General features: G+C 40.9%; 1 protein-coding gene across 1 annotated transcript in view; it reads right to left on the bottom strand.

Moving 5' to 3' along the window:
* Window positions 1–19,391, bottom strand: part of CNTNAP2 (contactin associated protein 2) — a 1,034,004-nt gene extending 1,014,613 nt beyond the window's left edge. The window contains exon 1 of the mRNA XM_054160987.1: window positions 19,058–19,391. Within this exon, the coding sequence (XP_054016962.1) occupies window positions 19,058–19,154 (97 nt within the window). The 5' untranslated portion in view covers window positions 19,155–19,391. The remainder of the gene's footprint in view (window positions 1–19,057) is intronic.
* Window positions 19,392–20,008: the final 617 nt, after the last annotated feature.

Raw genomic sequence — 20,008 nt, 5'->3', positions numbered from 1 at the left:
TGTTTTGAAGCAATACCAGAGATCAAGCCAGAAATGATCAGAAAAGATTATATTACTTCCTTGTAACTAAATCAAATAACCATTTTCCTCTAGCCTCTTTAAGCCCCTATTTTCTACTGCTGTCTAGTCTTCCTAGAGGAAACATAGTGAGATTGAGTCTGGATTTAACAAACAAATATTTTACACAGAGTGGAGAGATACTAAAACAGGCTAGCCAGAGTAGCTGTAGATACCCCATGCCTGGAAACATTCCAGGTCAGGTTGGACAGGAGCAACCTGATCTAGCTGAAGATGTCCCTACACATGACAGGAGAGCTGAACTATATGATCTTTAAAGGTCCCTTCCAACCCAAAGCATTTTACAATTCCTTCTGAACAATAAGGGGTTGGTTGATATATAGACAGCAAACAGATCAAATGAAAAGGGGGAGGAGTAGCAGCAGAGCAAGGAAGAAGATAAAGGAAGACAAGAAGGCTCTTCTCTACTAGACCGGTTTTAAATCTCACAGCTCTTCAGTCCCTATCTGTTCTCACAACGAAGAAAATTAACTTCAGTCCATAATCTGGTTGGGACAGATGGCATTCGTGCAGAGAGAAAGGAGCATGCAAAACAAAGTTAACATAACTATGAGCCTCTAACTCACAGTACAGTACACTAATGCTTCCTAGGCATTTACAAGCACATTACAAAATAACTCCAAAAGAAAAAAGGAAAAATAACATGCTTCATTTACTATGTTCAGAGAAACATCAGTCAGATTTCATGTAACTATCAGAGTAGAATAATTACTATCACTCTTTGACATTACCAGCCATCTGAATTGCTTCATTTCTTATCAACTTCTCCCTTCTCTATTTCTCCATACTATTACCCTACTTATTATCCTAAGTCCATCAATTAAAATTTGCAGAGAAGGAAAAAAAACACCAACCATGCTACTTTGGTTAGCTAGAACTGCATACAATATTATGGCAACAGAAGACAAAACAAATCTCAAAGTGACTTTTAAATAAACAAAACAAACAAAAAGGTCACATTTTAATGCTGATATTATGTCCATTTAGTTCAGCAGTGCCTACTTAAATCAGTGGCTTACTCAAGAGAAAAGACCAGCATTACAGATCTCATCAATCTGCTGCTGGCACAGAGTACAAGCCCAACAGAAATGAGTCAGACAGATGTAAGCTAATAGTACACATACTCTGAAGTCCCACAACAAAGAGTTTTCCATCATTCCTACAGCTTTCTTGGAAACTCTATCCCCCAGCAACAGACACATTTGCCAGAAGTTAAAAGCAGTAGCCTGCAGAAGAGAAATGGCTGGAAGCTCTTCAAGTTCACTGCAATACAAATGAAAATGGGGACTCAAAGAAATCAGGGTCCTGTTGTTATTTTGTAATATAAAGGATATCATCCAAGTATCTGTTGCCAAATGCTGGCCGGCTCCACAAGTTTGAGTGCCAACATTCTTCAGGGCACCCTTTATCAGTGATACCTTTTCTTTACATCTTGCAACAAGAAGGTCCAGCACCAACTTTTTGATAGTTCTTGGTCTGTGGAGGTGGTGTGATATTCTGACTGTCCTACCTACCCTTTCTTTTGGTCTTTTCCTTTCCTTGATATCTACCTACATCATCCATTAAAATGTAGAGATTCACACATAGTTTCTTAGAAGTCAGTGAGGGTTTTATAATCACCAACAGGATAAGGATCTGTGATTCTATGATTCTATGATCTCTTCCCTGGACATTGATTCAGTGCTGTGGCATATTCTGAACCACTTGAGAACAACAGAAGTTGTCTTCATGGCTCAATATAAAGTGATTAATAGTGATGGACACTGAGAGTCTTCTGTGCACTGAAAATGTATTTTAATTTTGCTGAACATAGAGGGAAAGACATCACAGCTGAGCAGAGAGAAATAGAGTCACTTTATTGCAGTCAAACATCTGCAGTGGCTCAAGCAGCTGTGTTGCGTGGCCTTGAGGCATGAGCACTGAGCTACCTCCTACTCTACGATGAAACCTTTCACCAGAACTCACAGAGAAATGTTTACACAATGCTTGCACATCTGAAGGGATGATTTAGGGCACTGGGACCACTCCATTCTTGTTCCCCATATTTTTCAAGCATATCAATCTCCTGAGCATGGCATTCACAGAATCATAGAATAATTTGGGTTGAAAGGAACCACCCACCCCTGCAATAAGCAGGGACATGATAGCTGGTGGATTAAAGTCTGGTTATAAATACTGCTCTTCAGGAATCTCTCATTAAAGAAAGTAGAAACAGCAAAACATTAAAGGACTGACATGCACAAGGGAAAGCTAAAACGAGTATTACTTTACTTGTACAAGTCAATCCTTTGCCTCTGATGTCAAAATTTCCTTCTGCCGTTGGCATATTATAGAATCACAGAATGGTTTGGCTTGAAAAGGACCTTAAAGATCATCTAGCTTCAACCCCTCTGCCATAGGCAGGGAGAACCTTCCACTAAATGAGGTTGCTCAAGGCTCCATCCAACCAGACCTGGAATGCTTCCAAAGAGAAGGGCATCCACAGCTTCTCTGTTGCCTTGAACACTTCCAGGGAAGGGACATCCATAACTTCCCTGGGCAACCTGCTGCAGTGTCTGATCCTGCTGGCCTTCATTATTTAAGAAACACATAAAAAAGGGGCGATTTAAAGTGTAATTAAAGAAGATTTCCAAAGGATGTATCTGATAAAAGTAGGCCTTGATTTTCACATTTCTCAGCTCCACTGAGCAGATCTTTGTTCTGGAGTTAATTGACTCTTTCCAAGCACAGCTTTGATTTTTATTTTTTTTTTCATCTGTTTGATGTTGCTTCAGCTTCTATTTGTTCAATGACCTACTGACAAAGAGGTAAGGAAAGAAAACGAGAGCAAAAGATCCATAGTTTTCATGATGGAGAAAAACAGGCTCATTCACTCCTCAGACACAGAGAGGGCAATGTGCAGAAATCTTCATAGCACCTCACAGAACACAAGAGTTTCAAAGCGGCTTTATGGGACAGGGAAGGTAGAAGGGGTAAAAAGAGTATTTTAGTCAGAACAACACAGAAATTGATATCCTGAAACCATCTGCTTAGCTTGGAAGGGGTAAGATCGGGGGGGGGGGGGGGTGGGGGGGGGGGGGTAATAAATAAATAAATAAATCAAACCACAACCACAAAACCCCCAACACCTCCAAAGCAAAGACAAAGTCAAGCTGGATTTCTTTTTTATTTCTTTCACAGAACATTAGGGCTTCAAAGGGAGCTCTGGAGATGATCAACTCTAACCCCCCTGCCAGAGAAGGAACACCTAGAGCAGGGTGTGCAGGAACACAGGCAGGTTTTGAAATTCTCCAGCGAACGAGACTCCACAGCCTCTCTGGGCAGCCTATTCCAGGGCTCCATCACCCTCACAGTAAAGAAGTTTCTCGTTCTGTTGAGGTGGAACCTCCTGTGTTCTATCATGTACCCATTGTTCCTTGTCCTATCCTTGGGCACCACCAAAAAAAAGACTAGCACCTTTATCTTGACACCCACCCCTCAGATATTCATAGATGTTGATAAGATCCCCTCTCAGCCTTCTCTCCTCAAAACTAAACAGCCTCTGGACTCTCAGTCTTTCTTCATAGGAGAGATGTTCAAGTCCCACAATCCTAGTAGCTCTCCAACAGACTCTCTCCAGCAGATACTTGTTTCTCTTGAAGTGGGGAGCCCACAACTGGACAAAGTATTCCAGGTGCGGTCTCACCAGGGCAGAGTAGAGGGGGAGGAGAACCTACATAGACCTGCTGGACACGCTTTTCTTAATGTACCCCAGGATACCAGTGGCCCTCTTGACAACAGGGGCACATTGCTGTCCCCTGGATAACTTGCTGTCCCCTGGATAACTTGCTGTCCCCTGGGACTCCAAGGCCTTTCTCCATGGAGCTGCTTTCCAGTAGGATCACCCCTAGCCTGTACTGGTGCTTGATGTTATTCATCCCCAGCTGCAGGACTCTGCACTTGTCCTTACTGAACTTCATGGGGTTCCCCTTTGTCCAGCTCTCCAGCCTGTCCAGATCTCATGGGATGGCAGCACAGCCTAAGAGGGTGCCAGCCACACCTCACAGTTTCGTATTATGAAACTTGCTGGTCCAGGTCAATGATGAAAATATTAAACAAAACTGGACCCAGTACTGATCCCTGGGGAATACCACTGGCCATAGGCTTCTAACTGCACTCTGCAGTGCTGATCACAACTCTCTGAACTCTGTTGCTGAGCCAGTTCCCAGTCCACCTCATGGTCCAATCACTTAGCCTACTTTTCTTGAGTTTACCTACAAGAATGTTACAGGAGACAGTATCAAAAGCCTTGAGGAAGTCAAGATGGACAATACCTACTGTTCTCCATCTATCCATTTGGTCATGCCTTTGTAGAAGGCTATCAGATTACTCAAGCAAGATTTCCCCATCAAGAATTCCCCTTAGGGAATCCATGTTGGCTACTCTTGATAGCCCTCTTTTCTTTTTAGTGGTTAGAGATGGCCTCCAGAATGTGCTGCTCCATCACCTTCCTAGGGATGGAAGTCAGGCTGATTTTATTCATTTGTTAAGAAATCCCCCCAAATAGTTTATAAATCATAGGGCTTTCTTGTTTGGGGTTTCTGTGGTTTGTTTTGGTTGGTTGTGGATTTTTTGGTTTTGTTTTAGGGTTTTTTTGGTTGGTTGGTTGTTTTTTTCATAAAAGATTCAAATGTCTCTTTCTGAAAAAATAAATAATAGACATTTCTACCTTTCTTCATTTGTTACATTTCAAGGGCTAATTAAACACTTTTGTTTTTTTTCCTTGCTTCTATAACCTTCCCAACAATCATTTCTATATTGTGTTCCAGAGCTAATGTCTCTTACATAACCTGGCTTTCACTAATGATGTATTCAGGATGCTTGAGGAACTCTAGCTCATTCCACTCTAAGGGTGGGGCTTGAAAATGGGCTATAGAAACACTCCTGCAGCATCTTGAAAGTACTACTGAAATCACTTCACTGCAAGAGCTTCCTCAGGAGCTGATAATACAGGGATATGAGAGGTAGGCTCCCTGGAGCTCTTGTTAGATTGGAAAAGTGCCCAGCTTGCAGCAGATTAGCATAAAACACTGCACACCTGGCAGAGCATGTCCCTGCATCTCTCTGCACTTCTCTACTCCCATAACAATTTACTTAAAGCAAACAGGATTCTTCATTTTTATATCACTCTAATCTCCATCCAACCAAACAGAACCTGTAATTCCATTTTTAAAAAGTCTAAACTTTTCATTTTCAGTCACTAACTTATGAAGAATGAACAGTGTTCTCCGACTTATTACTAAGGACTATGTTAAAAAATTATTCCTACTTTTTGCCATTCTGATTTCTGTTGATCAGTACATCACTGTGTGAGAGCTGTGGGCCTCATGACCTAGTAGGAGACCTTCAGTATGAATAAGGATGGAAAAACCTGGGTCCCTTTTGTATTACAAAGGGTAAAGTTTGATTTGATGGGGCTACTTGATAGTTATACATGTTTTTGGTAGCCTGTGGTCTAGTCATAGACTAGAGCATGATTCTGACATGTACTATACAATCACTCATCTTCTGGAAGAAACAGATGTTTAATTGCAGAATTAAGGGGTATTTAAAATGATGAGTAATAGTGTGCCAAGCAGGACCAGAGAAGGGATTTTCCCCCTCTGCTCAGCACTGGTGAGGCCACACTTCAAATACTGGATTCAGATCTGGGGATCTCTCTACAAGAAGGACATTAAGGTGCTGAAGCAGGTCCAGAGAAGGGCAATGAAGCTGGTGAAGAGTCTAGAGAACAAGCCTTTTGAGAAGTAGTTGAAAAAACTGTGGTTGTTTAGCCTACAAAACAGAAGGATGAGGGGAAACCTTCTTGTTCTCTATAACTCCCTCAAAGTAAGTTGGAGCCAGGTGGGTGTCAGTAACAAGTGATAGGAGCAGAGGAAATAGTCTCAGGATGCACCAGGGGAGGTCTAGGTTGGATATTAGAAGAACCTTCTTGCCCAGACGGGTTCTCAAAACTGAAACAGGCTCCTCAGTGAGTTGGTTGAATCCCCAATTCTGGAGGAATTTCAAAGAGGCAGAGCAGTGGGGTTAAAGCACCAGCCCTGGTAGATTTAGAGGACAGTTGGACTCAATTTTAAAGGTCTTTTCCAGCCAACATGGTTCCGTGATTCTATCATTACTTGAGTGATCCTGCACCAAAAACATTGCGTGCCTTGCAGTTTTCCAATCCATGTGACCAACTGCAAACCTAACAACATGCAGTAGGAAAGAAGTAAATACAGGATGAAAACAAAACCCAAGCAACACAAACACCCATTAATTTCTAAGAGGGTGGGAAAAGATGTTTATACACAAGCTGTAAGGAGTGGCCTACCCTCTAATGTTACTGAGTTTTATGTACCACAGCTAGTCCTCTGAGAATCATTCCTTCCTGCTTTGAGCCCTCAAAAGCAGAAACAGAGAGTTGCCTCAGAATCTGAGCTGCCTCATAGAATTCTAAAAAATTAGAAAGATGAGGGGATCTGTAGATGCAGCTCATAATGCAGCACATTTCTTCCACAGCCTACAATTTGATCAGATGAGAGTAATCATATTTCCAAATGAAAAGTGGGTCAGCAGAAGGCAGCTACTGTAAGATGTCATTTCTGTGAAATGTTTGGTATACATGTGGTTGTTTGTTGTAGCATCAATGTCATTTCTATTGAGGTTTCTCTTTGGTAGCTTTTTCAATGGGTTGAATACAGGAACTGTATAATCTAGGACGCTGCTTTGTTTGGATCTATTTTTAGGTGAAGTGGACAGTCTTTGTTAATGTATTAAGCTCTGCAGGAACAGCAAACTTTTGCATTTTGCTGAAATATATTGAGCTTTAAAATTCTGTTCTTGAAAATAAAAAATGGACTAACTTAGCTCATTATCTACACATATGTCCACACAGGTGGTCTAGTCATGATAGTTTGCCAGGAATTTGTCACTATTTCCATATTAACTTGATCTGCCTTCTTTATTAACAGAAAAAAAAATGGTCTGCTTCACAAACGTTCTCTTCAGGAAAGTTTCCCTGTCTGGTAATACTTTCCTGCTATTCCAATCTCTTTTTTTCATATTCATATCCATATAAGTTTCAGTTAAACTGGACAATTAGAGAGGAGACTCCAGGAAAGCTCAAGAAAGCTTTCTGAAGGTAATAAAATTGAAGTCCACAGACCTTCAGTGTCAGTCACAAAATTATGGCTGTGTTCATCTCTTCAAGATATGGCCACAGAAAATAACTTTGTGATCAATGTTAATCCTCAAAGAGAAGTTGACTGATGGAAGTGAGGTGAAATATTTCACAGTACCTGAAATATTTCCTATTGTAAAGTTCCAACTACTGTCATTTTATTAAATGCCTTGGCATGGTTGAATACTAAGAGTTTAAATTACCCAAGAAGAACTTAGACAACTTCAAGTCTTTCAGCTGTAAGGACTATTTTTCATTGCAAATAGTTTTATATGGAAAAGCAGAAAGATTCATTTCAAAGAGCCACTGGAGATAAATAGCTGGTATCTCAAATACAACTGAGAAACCTCCAAGTGCATTGCACTAAATCCTCATCTCTGATATCCTGAAATTCCTTTAATGGAACATTGCTGGAATTCATTGCAATTACTGGTGCTCTACATAAGTATGAGAGAAGGTTTTGGTAATAAAATTTATGCAAGTAATGATACAACACCCACCACCAAAGCAAAGAGGCTAACATCTCTGTGGTCTAGAAAGATTGGTTGGATAGACAGGCCCACCTGTGTGCAATAGCCATACAGAATCACAGAATTGTTTCTGTTGGAAAAGATCATCTAAGATCATCGAGTCCATGCATCCACCTAAAATCACCATAGACATAGAACCATGTCCTGAAGTGCTGTATCCACACATTTCTTGGATGCCGTTAGGGATGGTGACACCAACCCCTTGGCAACCTATTTTATTCTGTATCTCATTGATCACAAAATAGAATAGAATTAACCAGGTTGGAAAAGACTTTCGAGATCATTGAGTCCAACCTATCACCCAACACCATCTAATCAACTAAACCATGGCACTAAGTGCCTCATCCTCTTAAATGCTTCCAGTGATGGTGACTCTACCACTGCCCATTCCAATGGCCAATCACTCTCTCTATGAAGAACTTCTTCCTAACCTCCAGCCTAAACCTCTCCTGGTACAGCTTGAGACTGTATCCTCTTGTTCTGGTGCTGGTTGCCTGGGAGAAGAGACCAACCTCCACCTGGCTACAACCCTCCTTCAGGTAGTAGTAGACATAAGGTCTCCTCTGAGCCTCCTCTTCTCCAAATTAAGCAAGCCCAGCTCCCTCAGCCTCTCCTCAAAGGGCTTGTGCTCCAAACCCCTCTCCAGCTTTGTTGCCCTTCTCTGGACATGTTCCAGCAACTCAACACCTTTCCTGAACTGAGGGGAGATACAGGTTTGATGGATAAATATTGGCTGGATAGCTATGCTCAAAGGGTTGCAGTTCACAGCTCGATGTCCAAATGACAATCAGCAATGAGTGGTGTCCCCCAGGAGTCTGTACTGGGACAGGTACTGTTAAATACCTTTATTAGTGACAGACAGTGAAGTTGAGTGCCCCCTCAGCAAAGGTGGATTACACCAAGCTGAGTGGTGTAGCTGATAGGTCTGAGAGAAGGAATGTCATCCAAAGAGACCTGTACAGGTTTGAGGAGTGATCTCATGTGAGCCTCATGAAGTTCAACAAGGCCAAGTAATGTCCTGCACCTGGCTCAGAGCAATCTCACATCAATACAGGCTTAGGCATGAATTAATTGAGGCACACCTGTGGAAAGGACTTGGAGATGTTGATGCCAAATGAAAAATTATGTATGAGACAGCAATGTGAGATTCCAGCCTAGAAAGCCAATCATATCCTCAGCTACATAAAAACAAGCCTGTCACACATGTCCAGGGAGGCAATTCTCTGCTCTCTTAAGACCTGCCTGGAGTGCTGTGTCCAGCTCTAGGGTCCCAAGCATAAGACATATATGGACCTGTGAGTGTATCCAGCAGAGAGCCATGAAGGTGATCAGAGGGATGGAGCAGCTTTCTAGTGAGCAGAAGCTGAAGAGTTGTTCAGCAACAAGAAGAGAACAGAAGGTCCTGGGAAGATCTTATAAGTAGCCTTTCAGTATCTAAAGGGAGTCTACAAGAAAGCTGGAGAGGGACTTTTTGCAAGGGCTTGTAGTGATAGAATAGAGGTAATTATTTCAAACAAAAAGAGGGTAGATTCAGGCTAGATAGAAGAAAGAATTCTGTTACAGGTTTCTCAAGAGACTGTGGATGTCCCTTCCCTGAAAGCATCCAAAGCCTGGCTGGACAAGGCTTTGAGCAACTTGGTCTAGTAGGTGGTATCCCTGACCATGGCAGGGGAGTTGGAACTCGATGATTTTTAAGGTCCCTTCCAACCCAAACCCTTCTGTTCATTGATTCTAAGATTTTATGATTTATAAAGAACATGAAGGCAGCAACACAACCTACCACATCATCACAGAATTGTTTTGGTTGGAAACCAACTCTAAGATCACATCCAACCATCAACACAGCACCACCATGGCCACTAAACCATGTCTCCAAGGGTCATGTCCACGTATCCCTTGAACAGCTCCAGGGACAGTGACTCCACCACCTCCCTGGGACACCTGTTCCAATGCCTGACCATGCTTTCAGTAAAGGCATTTTTTCCTCATATTGAATCTAAACCTCTCCTGGCACAACTGGAGGTTATTTCCTCTCAGCCTATCACTTGATACTTGGGAGGAAAGATCAACACCCTACTCTAAAATCTCCCTTCAAGGAGCTGTAGAAAGCAATAACCTCTCCCCTCACAGCTCTGTTCAGTGATCATTCATGGCCTTGGAAGCTATTATAGGAGGACGGGGAATGGCTTTAAGCTGGAAGAGGGTATAATTAGGCTGGATATTAGGTAGAAATTCTTTGTACTGGAATATGTTGGCTGGGGAAGTTGTGGATGCCACTCCCTGGAAGTGTTCAAAACCAGGGTGGACTGGCCTCAAGCAATCCGGTCTAATGGCAAGTGTCCCTGCCTATGGCAAAAGGTTTGTACCTAAATGATCTTTAGGGTCCTCTCCAAACCATTCTGCGATTCCTTGTATATGTAGGTTTGGACCACACTTCCCTCACAGTATTCCTTTGACACCATTTGCTCATATGTATAATATATCTGCCCTGTACTCACCTAAAGTCTGAAAGTGTATTGTAAGTGTAACCACAGAGAGGGCTAATAAAATAATTCCTTTATAATGACTTTCTAATCATTGGTGTGGGGGGAAAAAATTAATCCTAACTTCATCCATAATACCTGATTGTCTGATTTAACATGCCAGGATTCTGACACAGCAATTAAGCAGTGAAGGAATTTCAGTCATTGCCTGTGCACCCAGCTTTCATATGGGGCTGGATTAATCAGGAATCAATGGAAACAATCTCACTTACTTTCAGTCTCAGACAGTTACTTGATATAGTGATAAATCAATGGAAATCCAAGAGAAGTCAGAGGAATCAGTTTATTGCTGGAGGAAAGGGTAGGGAGAAGACAGGGAGCAAGATGATTAATAAGATGAGAAAGGAGATATGTGAAAAACAGCAAATAAAATAAGAGCAGAAGCAAATGGGTGTGTGGTCTGGTCATGTGTATTTTTGAAAGAGGGTTGGATACCATCTCTTATCTGGAGGGAATTCCACTATCATTTCTAACAGCTTGGCCATAGCAGGGAAAAAGCAGATAGGACATTCATCATAAGCCTGACAGTGTGCCCAGCAGCATAATTTTTGGGATGTAAGACTGAAGGGAAACACATTTGAGAGTGCAGCCAGCTGAAGCTTGGGAGCATGCAGCCAACAGAGCCTGTCCTCTGATTCCATTTCTCACAGAAGCTGACTTTTCTCCAAATGCAAAACTAATGCTGTGCATAGGGAAAGCCACTCTCTACTTCATCCCTGAGCAGAAAGAAAACATGTCACTGTCATCCTATGGAAGGCAACCCTCTCTTCAGCCTTCCTTTTTTTCTTCCACTGTACTGAACAATAGAGGCAGCAATTACTTTTAACCTTTTCTTTTACATATAAAAATCAAATACCTTTATAAAGATGATGTGTTCAGGGCAAAGAAAACATCTCCAAGCCATTTGTATGTCTCATTGACAATCTGGGAGGAGTCTAGACATCCTAGGAAGGCATTTGTTTGAAAACCAGGTCAAGAGGGTGCAAATTAAAGAATTTTGGTTTAATATGTAGGGCTTTTCTCCAGCCACAGTCTTGCTCCTATTTCCTTAAGTGTAACTGGAAGTAAAACCACATCCCAGTTTAACTGCATTTCAAACTGTGTTTTGAGTACTTTACAGCTGGGACATTTAAACCCAGTATATAAGACAAACCCCCAAAACATATTTCAATTCCCGTGCCTGCTGGGTTGCACCCATTGCATTAGGCCCATATATTTTCAAGCTTCAATTTTTCATGGCAGTAGTGGTGGTTTGTTGTTTTTTGGTTTTTTTTCTCCCCCCTTCTCTGGCAAGCTTTTCTGACCCAAACCATACTACGATTCTAAGCTTTCCATCACAAATTTTTGGCTACCCCTTATGGAAACAGACCCTTGCAGTCTCCTTAAGCTCACCTCCTGATCTTCTATACTCTCAATTCTTGGTTTCCAATGGCTTTACAATAAGTATCAGTGTAACTATACAAGATGATTGAGGAATTGGAGACCTATAGGCAAGACTTTAGAACCATTTGGGTGATAAACAAGATGGGCAGTGGGATATTTCCAGATATGAAGCAAAAAAATGCTCCTAGGCAGATTATTCCCTGTGTTTCTGGAATGGAGGAACTGAGAGAAACGTAGCATATGCAGGGCTAACTTCCCTGAGCTACACAGCTCATTGGATACCTGCAAGAAAATGTTACTGCCCCTTTAAACTGGAACTTCAAATATTCTAAAGAAATGAAAAATGTTCATTCTAAAGCAACTCATTCCTTTGTAGGATGGAAAATCCTTTGGCTAGAACAGTTCAAATGCTCTCTGGATACTAGGAAATATTTTTAGCTGCTTATTTTATTTATACATTTAAAGTTATAACTCAACCTGAGCTTGTACTGATTCAATGCAAAACTGGCAACAAGGTTCCCAGCTGCACTGAGTGATCTTAGTCATTGATTTATTTAAAACATTTTTTGAGTGTGCACACAGCTGAAAATAAAATATTTGATAAATAATTTAAATGTTGATAAATATTAAATATCAAATTAAGAACTGCAAGTGTAAATAAATCTTTCAGTTTCTCGTTGGGTTTAGTGTGACCATTCAGGTTAAATGTCTGAAAGAAGAGGAGGTTGGAAAGCAAAAAAAAAAACCACCTCAACAAACAAAACACCTAGAGTTTCCTTGGGGCAGAGAAAAGAGGTAAATGTGAATGCCAATATCCTTTTCTTCTCTGAATTAAAGTGTTCAAGCTGACAGAACAAATAAGAGATGGGTAACTAGTACAACAGGGCATGAATATTGGGACAATTTCTCAGGCAGGGACTTCTCCACTTTATAAAGTTGGTTGTAAACTGTAAAGTTATCAAAACCTAGATGTGCCTGAGCTCTTTGAAAAGGCCAAACATCAGTCTTGGGAATGCTTTTCATTACATTTATAGTATCTCTAAAGCCTGAACTGCAAGAGGCTCAGAAGAATTGATTACTGCAATTTCCTACACCACCAAATTTAGAGATCTAGCATGTTCTGCAATTAGCTGGTGGTCACAGATTATCTACCTAAGCAATGCCAATAGAGTAGCTGAATAAATGAAGTGTAATACAGATAAAATCAATATTAGTTCAAAGGATGAAGTCTGAAGAACCTTTTAATCATTTCTATTATCTCATACCAATGGACTGAATCATGAACTTCTCACTAACAAAACCTGAAACCACAGAGTTCTTAAAATTGGTGGCACTATTTGTTTCCTTCAATGGAAGAAGACTCAAGCTACTAGAGTGCACCTTTGTTCCAGAGACCCTCCTAAACTTTCAAAGAAGAATCTTTTTAATTTGGATTTTGGAGATCATGCCCTGATCAAATTCATTCTTCCTAAACACTGCTATAATTTTAAAGTATTCTTTAAAATTGTGATGTCAAACAAAATGAAACAAGTGCTCAGAGAATCCTGGAAAGGTTTGGGTTGCAAGTGACCTTAAAGATTATCTAGTTCCAACCTCCCTGCTGTAGGCAGAGGTACCTCCTACCAGACCAGATTGCTCAAAGCCACATCCAACCTAGTTTTGAACATCTTAAGGTTTGGAACCTCCACAAGGTTTCTGAGCAAACTCTTCCAGGGCCTCACCATCCTCACAGGGAAGAATTTCTTCCCAATGTCTTATCTAAATCTAATTATGTGCAATTACCTAAATGATGAACAACTGAATGTAATATGATGAGATTTGTCTGACTCATACCGATGAATTCTTTTAGATGCCACAGACGTAAATACAGTAAGTATATATATGTTTGGCCTTTTGTTGTTGGTTTTTTTTTGTTTATATGAATTGCAGAGAATGAAAAATATTTTGGAAAAATGTATAGGCTGATCTTTCTTTCACAAAGGAAACTTAATGTGGAGCTCCAGCCTGGGTAAGTGGGTGAATTTGGTAACCACAGATCACCTCCTTACAAAGGAACAGCAGTGTTTTATAAGCTTACCAGAGAAATGATAACCAAGAAATGGGAACAACCCATGACACATGGTGAACATCAACACTAATCTGCACTGTCTGAATTAGCACTAATTTCACCAAAGTTGGGTCATCTGATGAAAGATTGATGTTGCTTCTCTGACATTTTCTAGCTGAAACACATTTGCAAGTCACTGTATTTTGAAAGACTAAGTATGATTCATATTTAGGAGATACAGACCTGGTAGTAGCACACCTCAGGATTTAACTGGTTATCTCATGTCTGATCTATGAGTCAGATTGCTTAGAGGTAGATCAGATTCTGTCTATGTTGAAAAAAAAATGTAGAAAACTCCCATGCAGAGTATTACTGCCCCAAGCATTAAGAGTCTTACAGTTAAATATTGCTGGAATTAATTAATAAACATTCAAAGGGAGACCTGCTGCTTGATAAGATTTAGAGACCCAAATTGAAATTCTGTAAGAACTCCTACAAGAAAATCTGCTGCCTGTCACAGATCCATCAGGATGCAAGTTTCCCAAATAGGTATGTCTGATTAGTAAGTTACATTTGAATAGGTTGCTCAGGGAAGTCATGCATGCCCCCTCCCTGGAGGTGTTCAAGGCCAGACTGGATGGGGCCATGGGTAATCTATTCTAGTAGAAGGTATCCCTGCCCATGGCAGGCACATTAGAACTAGATCTTTAAGGACCCTTCCAACCTAAACCATTCTGTGAACCTATGAATTCTACATATAATTTCCTGTCACAACTGTGTCAACTGAAACAACCTTTCAGATGTGTTAAAAGCATGTGAGTAAAGTAAAAAATAATAGTAGCACTCAGGAAATATTTCTCCTTTCCTTGATAACAAAACAGCCAATGTTCAGAAACAAGTTTTCAGTTCTTACCCTTTATCTTCACTTCCAAACTTCCTGGCAGGTTGGACCACTTAGTAAAGCACTAAAAAAACACAAAGCAAAAAGAACCCAAGAAAACCCCAACTTTTAAAACCTGAATTCAATGACATCTGCAATTTCTCCAATGGCCTGTGACCACATGAAACCTTGGATCAGAATTTCTGCATACACAGATTCCTCTGCAATGGGGCTGAAAGTTGTCTTGCATACACAGAAGGTAGGGACCACTTGAAACTTTGGCTTTTCAGCACCAAGCCAGGCTCTAGCTGCTGACACCACTTTGGGAATAACATCAGAAACATGTATGACTATTTAATGTGCACTGAAAGTAATGTATTATTCCAGGAAAATTGTGTTCCTTTAAAAAGTCACATTGAGTAACTCAGTTCAATATTGTTAAGTAACAACCAAACTTGTTCACCTACTGACTGTCAATTTTATTACATAGTGATGTAAAGCCCATGTCTAAATGTATACCTGGAGCAGAGATGTATAAATAACAGTAATGTTATAGAATGACAGAAGTAAAGTTTGGTCTGATTCATAGCTAAACTGTTTTAAAAGGAATAAATAGTGTTAAGAAATCTTACAGGAAACTTAGGCCCTCAGTTTAAAAGTTTAGTAATCTGTAAGTATCCAAGGGTAAGAAAAAAGATTAAATATTAAACCCACATGAAAGTGTTTTGCTATACCTGAAATTAATTCTGTGATATCACCCAGACAATAGCACCTAAGTTAAGCAATGTTAATCAGCTGTAAGAAGAACATGACTAGAATTGAAGAGTTTTCACAAAATACCATTGAGTCTGATAAAGTATCTGGAAGAACTATCCATGAATGTGAGTCTAAGAGCATATGACATCCCCATCCACCCAGTATTCAAGTACTACGAACTAGAAAGATAGATTATCAAATTCTCTGTAGTCTAGAACTCCTGAAAAGTTTCTTGTTTAAAGTCTTGCTCTTTCAAAATGGACATTATACTTAACACTTGTCTTACTCAAGCTTGGCTGCCAAGCAGTCAAAGCTAAAAGATGCCTATTTTTGCTAACATACAAATACTAATAACTTACTATACCTGCCTCTCAATTGATTTCTGCATCAGCTACTGTAGAATGAGGTTTAACTTCAGGCACAGGATTTACTGCAATAGTACGGGAAGTATCACTGCTGGAAATTTTAATAGTTCTCTACTGATCAGGCTTGCACATGGACAGCTGCAAATCAAACTGGCTGTGAAAGACAATTACTCTAAGTGAGTTGTTTTCCCAGAGAAGCAGATAATCCTATGCTAAATCCCTTTAACATGAAGGGGACAAGATTGCTGCTTTGTGTGCTTTTTGACAGGAACACAAGTGAAAGTTACTCTACTTACAGTCATATTCTGATCATCTATCTCCAAGCCACGTAAAAGAGTAGAAAGCACTAAATTTGTATTTTCCGTGTTACTTTTTATCTTGTGATGACCTCTCCTGGTTGAGCTGTTCATTAGCCTTGATTCTGGAAGTTAGAGTGTTTTGATCCCTCCATGCTTATTAAAAAAAAATATGCAGGAATAGGAAGAATTTATTGCCAATGTATCAAGAATGTTACTAGGAATGACTTTTAGAGTAAGAGCTGAGTATCAGTGTGTGTGATCCTGTATCGCAGTGTATGTTTAGTATACTACGGCGTAGGTTTTCAACACCCACTTTGAGAGGAAACTGAATGAAATGCAAAGCTTTCAACACCATCACTTCTGAATCAGTATTACTGAGACATCATTTTAATGGTAGAGAGAGATTTACTGACTTTGCAAAGTAAACAAACATTTGAGATGCAACATATTCACAGAACTGATGTCCAGTTCTATTCTTTCCAAATACTCTTATCTTTTTTTTTTTTTTACATCAGCACAAGCAGACTGTGAGAAAATATTGAATAGCAAGCTTATATATAGGAGTCCATAATTCATTGCACCCCATGAATCTTGCACATTTCCTAAATATACTGTACAGAATCATTTTGCTGCTAATTATTTCAAAGTCCAAACAAAATAGCAATGGAGGAGAAAACAGAAATGCCTGGAAAGCAGTTTTGCATTTCACACAAATTTTCATTTTTCCAAAAGTATTCCCACTACGATGCTCCAAGTCAGCTGATGGGGGTAAAAAAAAAACACCACCACAACCTTAAGTGCATTCTCTTGTCAAAGGAGAAGAAAATACTCCAATGCCATTCCCAAGCAGCTGCCTAAAAAGAGACAGGCAATTCCAGTATTGTGACCAGTTTGTATACTGAAGTGTGCAGCAGAATAGCCATCTAAGTGGTGCACCAAAACACTGTGACACAGCACTTGAGTTCCTGCCCTGGCACCACCTCTCAAGCACCAGCACATCTTTATAAGAATTTTGAGCATGCTCTGCAATGTGAACAATCCTTTTGTAAACGTTAGGCTGACATGTACTTCTGGCTATATTTCTGTTCCCAGCAAACAAACCAAGCTCCATTCCACTTTCAAAAGTGACTCAGATAAAATGCTATACATTACATAAGCAATGTAGTCTATAAGCTCTTGGAAGGGGAACTCATATGAAGAAATCCTTGAATACTTGGGAAAAAGTCAGAATGCCAATGCAAATTGTAATTAAGATTATATACATACATCCATATAATTTCCGGTTAGAGTGATGCTACTAGAACCATTAACTTCTCAACTAACTTCTTTCAAAAGTTAAAGATTTGTTAGGTGATCAGATTTTGTTTGCTGGATGAACCCACTGTAGGTAATGTTAAAGTTAAAGCTATAGCCATTAGTTACTGAATGACAAAAAAAGCTCAGCAATCTTGTTACAGAAAAGCAGTAAAGGGAACTTTGCTTTCCAAGAACTAACATCTGACAACCTAAGTCACAAATCTTTTTTTGCCCCTTTACATACTCCTGTTCTGTAGAGATGCCATGAAAAAAATAATACTCAGAAGAAAAATTAGATAGCCAGTCAAAACTCAGTAAACCTCAGGATCAGTATTTCTCCTAAATCAAATGTAGAAAAATAACTGAACATCTGACAGCCCCTGAGACCTGGCTACAAAGCAGACACTTCTGTACATTCTGTTGATACAGAAACAAATGTCCAAGTGTAAGCAAATCCTGAAACAATGACATTATTGCATTTTTCTATAGGTATCAGATGATAATAGAGGGAGAAACCCACTGGGAAAGTCTAGCAGTGCTCCAGTTCCCTAATCACATTGCATTGTTCATTCCTGCCCCCAAGGAAACAAATAAATATAATGGATCTCTATGCAGTATATACACTACATGCTACAACGAGTCAGTAGAATCAGCCCCTGTTCACATGCAGACAATCTCAGCACATCCATCTGTGACATCTCAGGACATTCCTTTCCCCTATAAACAGCAGGGGAAGTCAACAGCAAGGTCTGGTTTTGAGGATTCTCTCCTTCATTTCAGCATGCGTTTCAAAGCCACTCTGGAAATGGCAAATGCTTTACACAGTCTGAAGAGAAACAACCAAATACTTAACACTGACATCTACCTGCAAATGTTTTGCTGGAAAGTACAGCTCAGCGCAGCGCTGATGATTTGATCTAACACCCCTTGAAGCTGATGAGTATGCTGTCATTTTAACACTGCTGGCACAACTGGGTCCTGTATAGGTGCTGAAGTTCAGCTGCTGCTTGATCATTTCTTCACTACTTCTGCCTCCCCAGGGGGGCAATTGCTGGTTGCCTTTAAAATACCTTTGCTCAATTTATTATGGGGAACAAAACTTCACTCTGAAGAGAAACTGTCCTAGCTCAATTCCCTCTCATCCTTTCCTCATCATGCTTTCCTCTTCAAACAAGACAAAATTTTGTCTCACTTCTCTTTGGTAAAACGCTAGTTATGGAACTGCTCACATCTCTTTACCCTCACACAACTGTGAGTTATGTCCAAATGTAAATTACATACCTCTGAGGGAGGTGAGAAAAACCAAACCAAAGCATCTCAACTGAAAAACGTACCCAAACTTTGAACAGCTTCTGTCTGATTCTCCACTCCACAACCACCCCCCTCCCCCCCGACTCCACTGCAGAACCAGGACTATACTATAGAGCAGGTATTTCAACTTTCCACACCAGCTACCACTGAAATCATCTACACTAAGGAAGATCTGCTGGGGAGCACTGCGAACAGCACCAATCCCCAGTGCACGCAGACACAGATGCACAGAGAACCAAACCAAAGATTCACCAGCGGGGGGGGGGGGGGGGCGAAGGAAGAAAAGCAACCTTCTCAATTTGTCGGAAATCTTCTCTGGGTTATTGCAGGGCTGAGTTTTTGCCTGCTTCTGAGAAAAGGGTACTTACGAGATGCAGGCAGAGCAGTCCTGGCTCTGCAGCTGATGCTGCTGAAAATCCAGAGGAACAGAGCTGCCCTGCAGCCAGCTCGGGTAACCACAACCATCCTTCACTTCCTGGCTCCCTGTACTCCAAATGCCAGCCGCAGAAGACCTGCTTTTCTCCACTTTGGCCCCTTGCTCGCTCTCTCTCCTTCTTTTTCTCGGAGGAGGTGGTGAGGAGGTAAAAGGGGCAGGGCTCTACCTTGGGGTAGAAGCCAGCCCCCCTCTTCGTCTGCTGTCTCTGGCTTGCAGCAGCAATATAAGTCCCGGTACTTTTATCTCTGTGTTTGCGTGTCTGTGCTCCTTCTCAAAGGAAAGGGAAAAAAAAACAAAAAACCAAACCCAAAAAACCAAAAAAACCCCAAACCACACAAAACAAAACAAAAAAGCCCAAACCAAACAACAAAAAACCCCACCACAAAACCAAACACCCCCCAAAAAAAACCAAAACACAAAAACCCCAAAACAAAACCAGAAAAAGCACCACCAAGTATCAAATAGAAAGGACTGTAGAAGAGAAAAATTAAAAAAGCAATCCCCAAAACGACATGGGGGGAGGGAGGAAAGAGGACATGGAGCTGATGGGAAGGGAGAAAGGCGGATAAAAGCTGTTGGTGCTGCTAACGCTGCTGTTGATGCTACCACTGCAGCCGAGCCCTTCTTCCTGCACAGAGCAGCGCTGCCGAGAGGAGCTGGCAATCGCCTCCCAGCTTCAGATATATATACACAGTGAGCACGCAGACACAGCCGGGGAGACAAACACTCACACAGGAGCAGGGAGAGGGGAGAGGGAGGGAGAGACACTCCCGCAGCAGAGGAGCAGGCTCAGAGCCTCTCTCATGTATTCATCATCTTCCAGCAGAAGGAAACGCTGCCACCAGCAGCAGCAGCTTCCCCCCTCCCCACACCAAAGCAGGAG

This window comes from Dryobates pubescens, chromosome 4, assembly GCF_014839835.1.
Source record: "Dryobates pubescens isolate bDryPub1 chromosome 4, bDryPub1.pri, whole genome shotgun sequence".
NCBI classification, from domain to species: domain Eukaryota; kingdom Metazoa; phylum Chordata; class Aves; order Piciformes; family Picidae; genus Dryobates; species Dryobates pubescens.
Note: the sequence above shows the minus strand (reverse complement) of the source record. Positions and strands in the feature narration are given on the sequence as shown.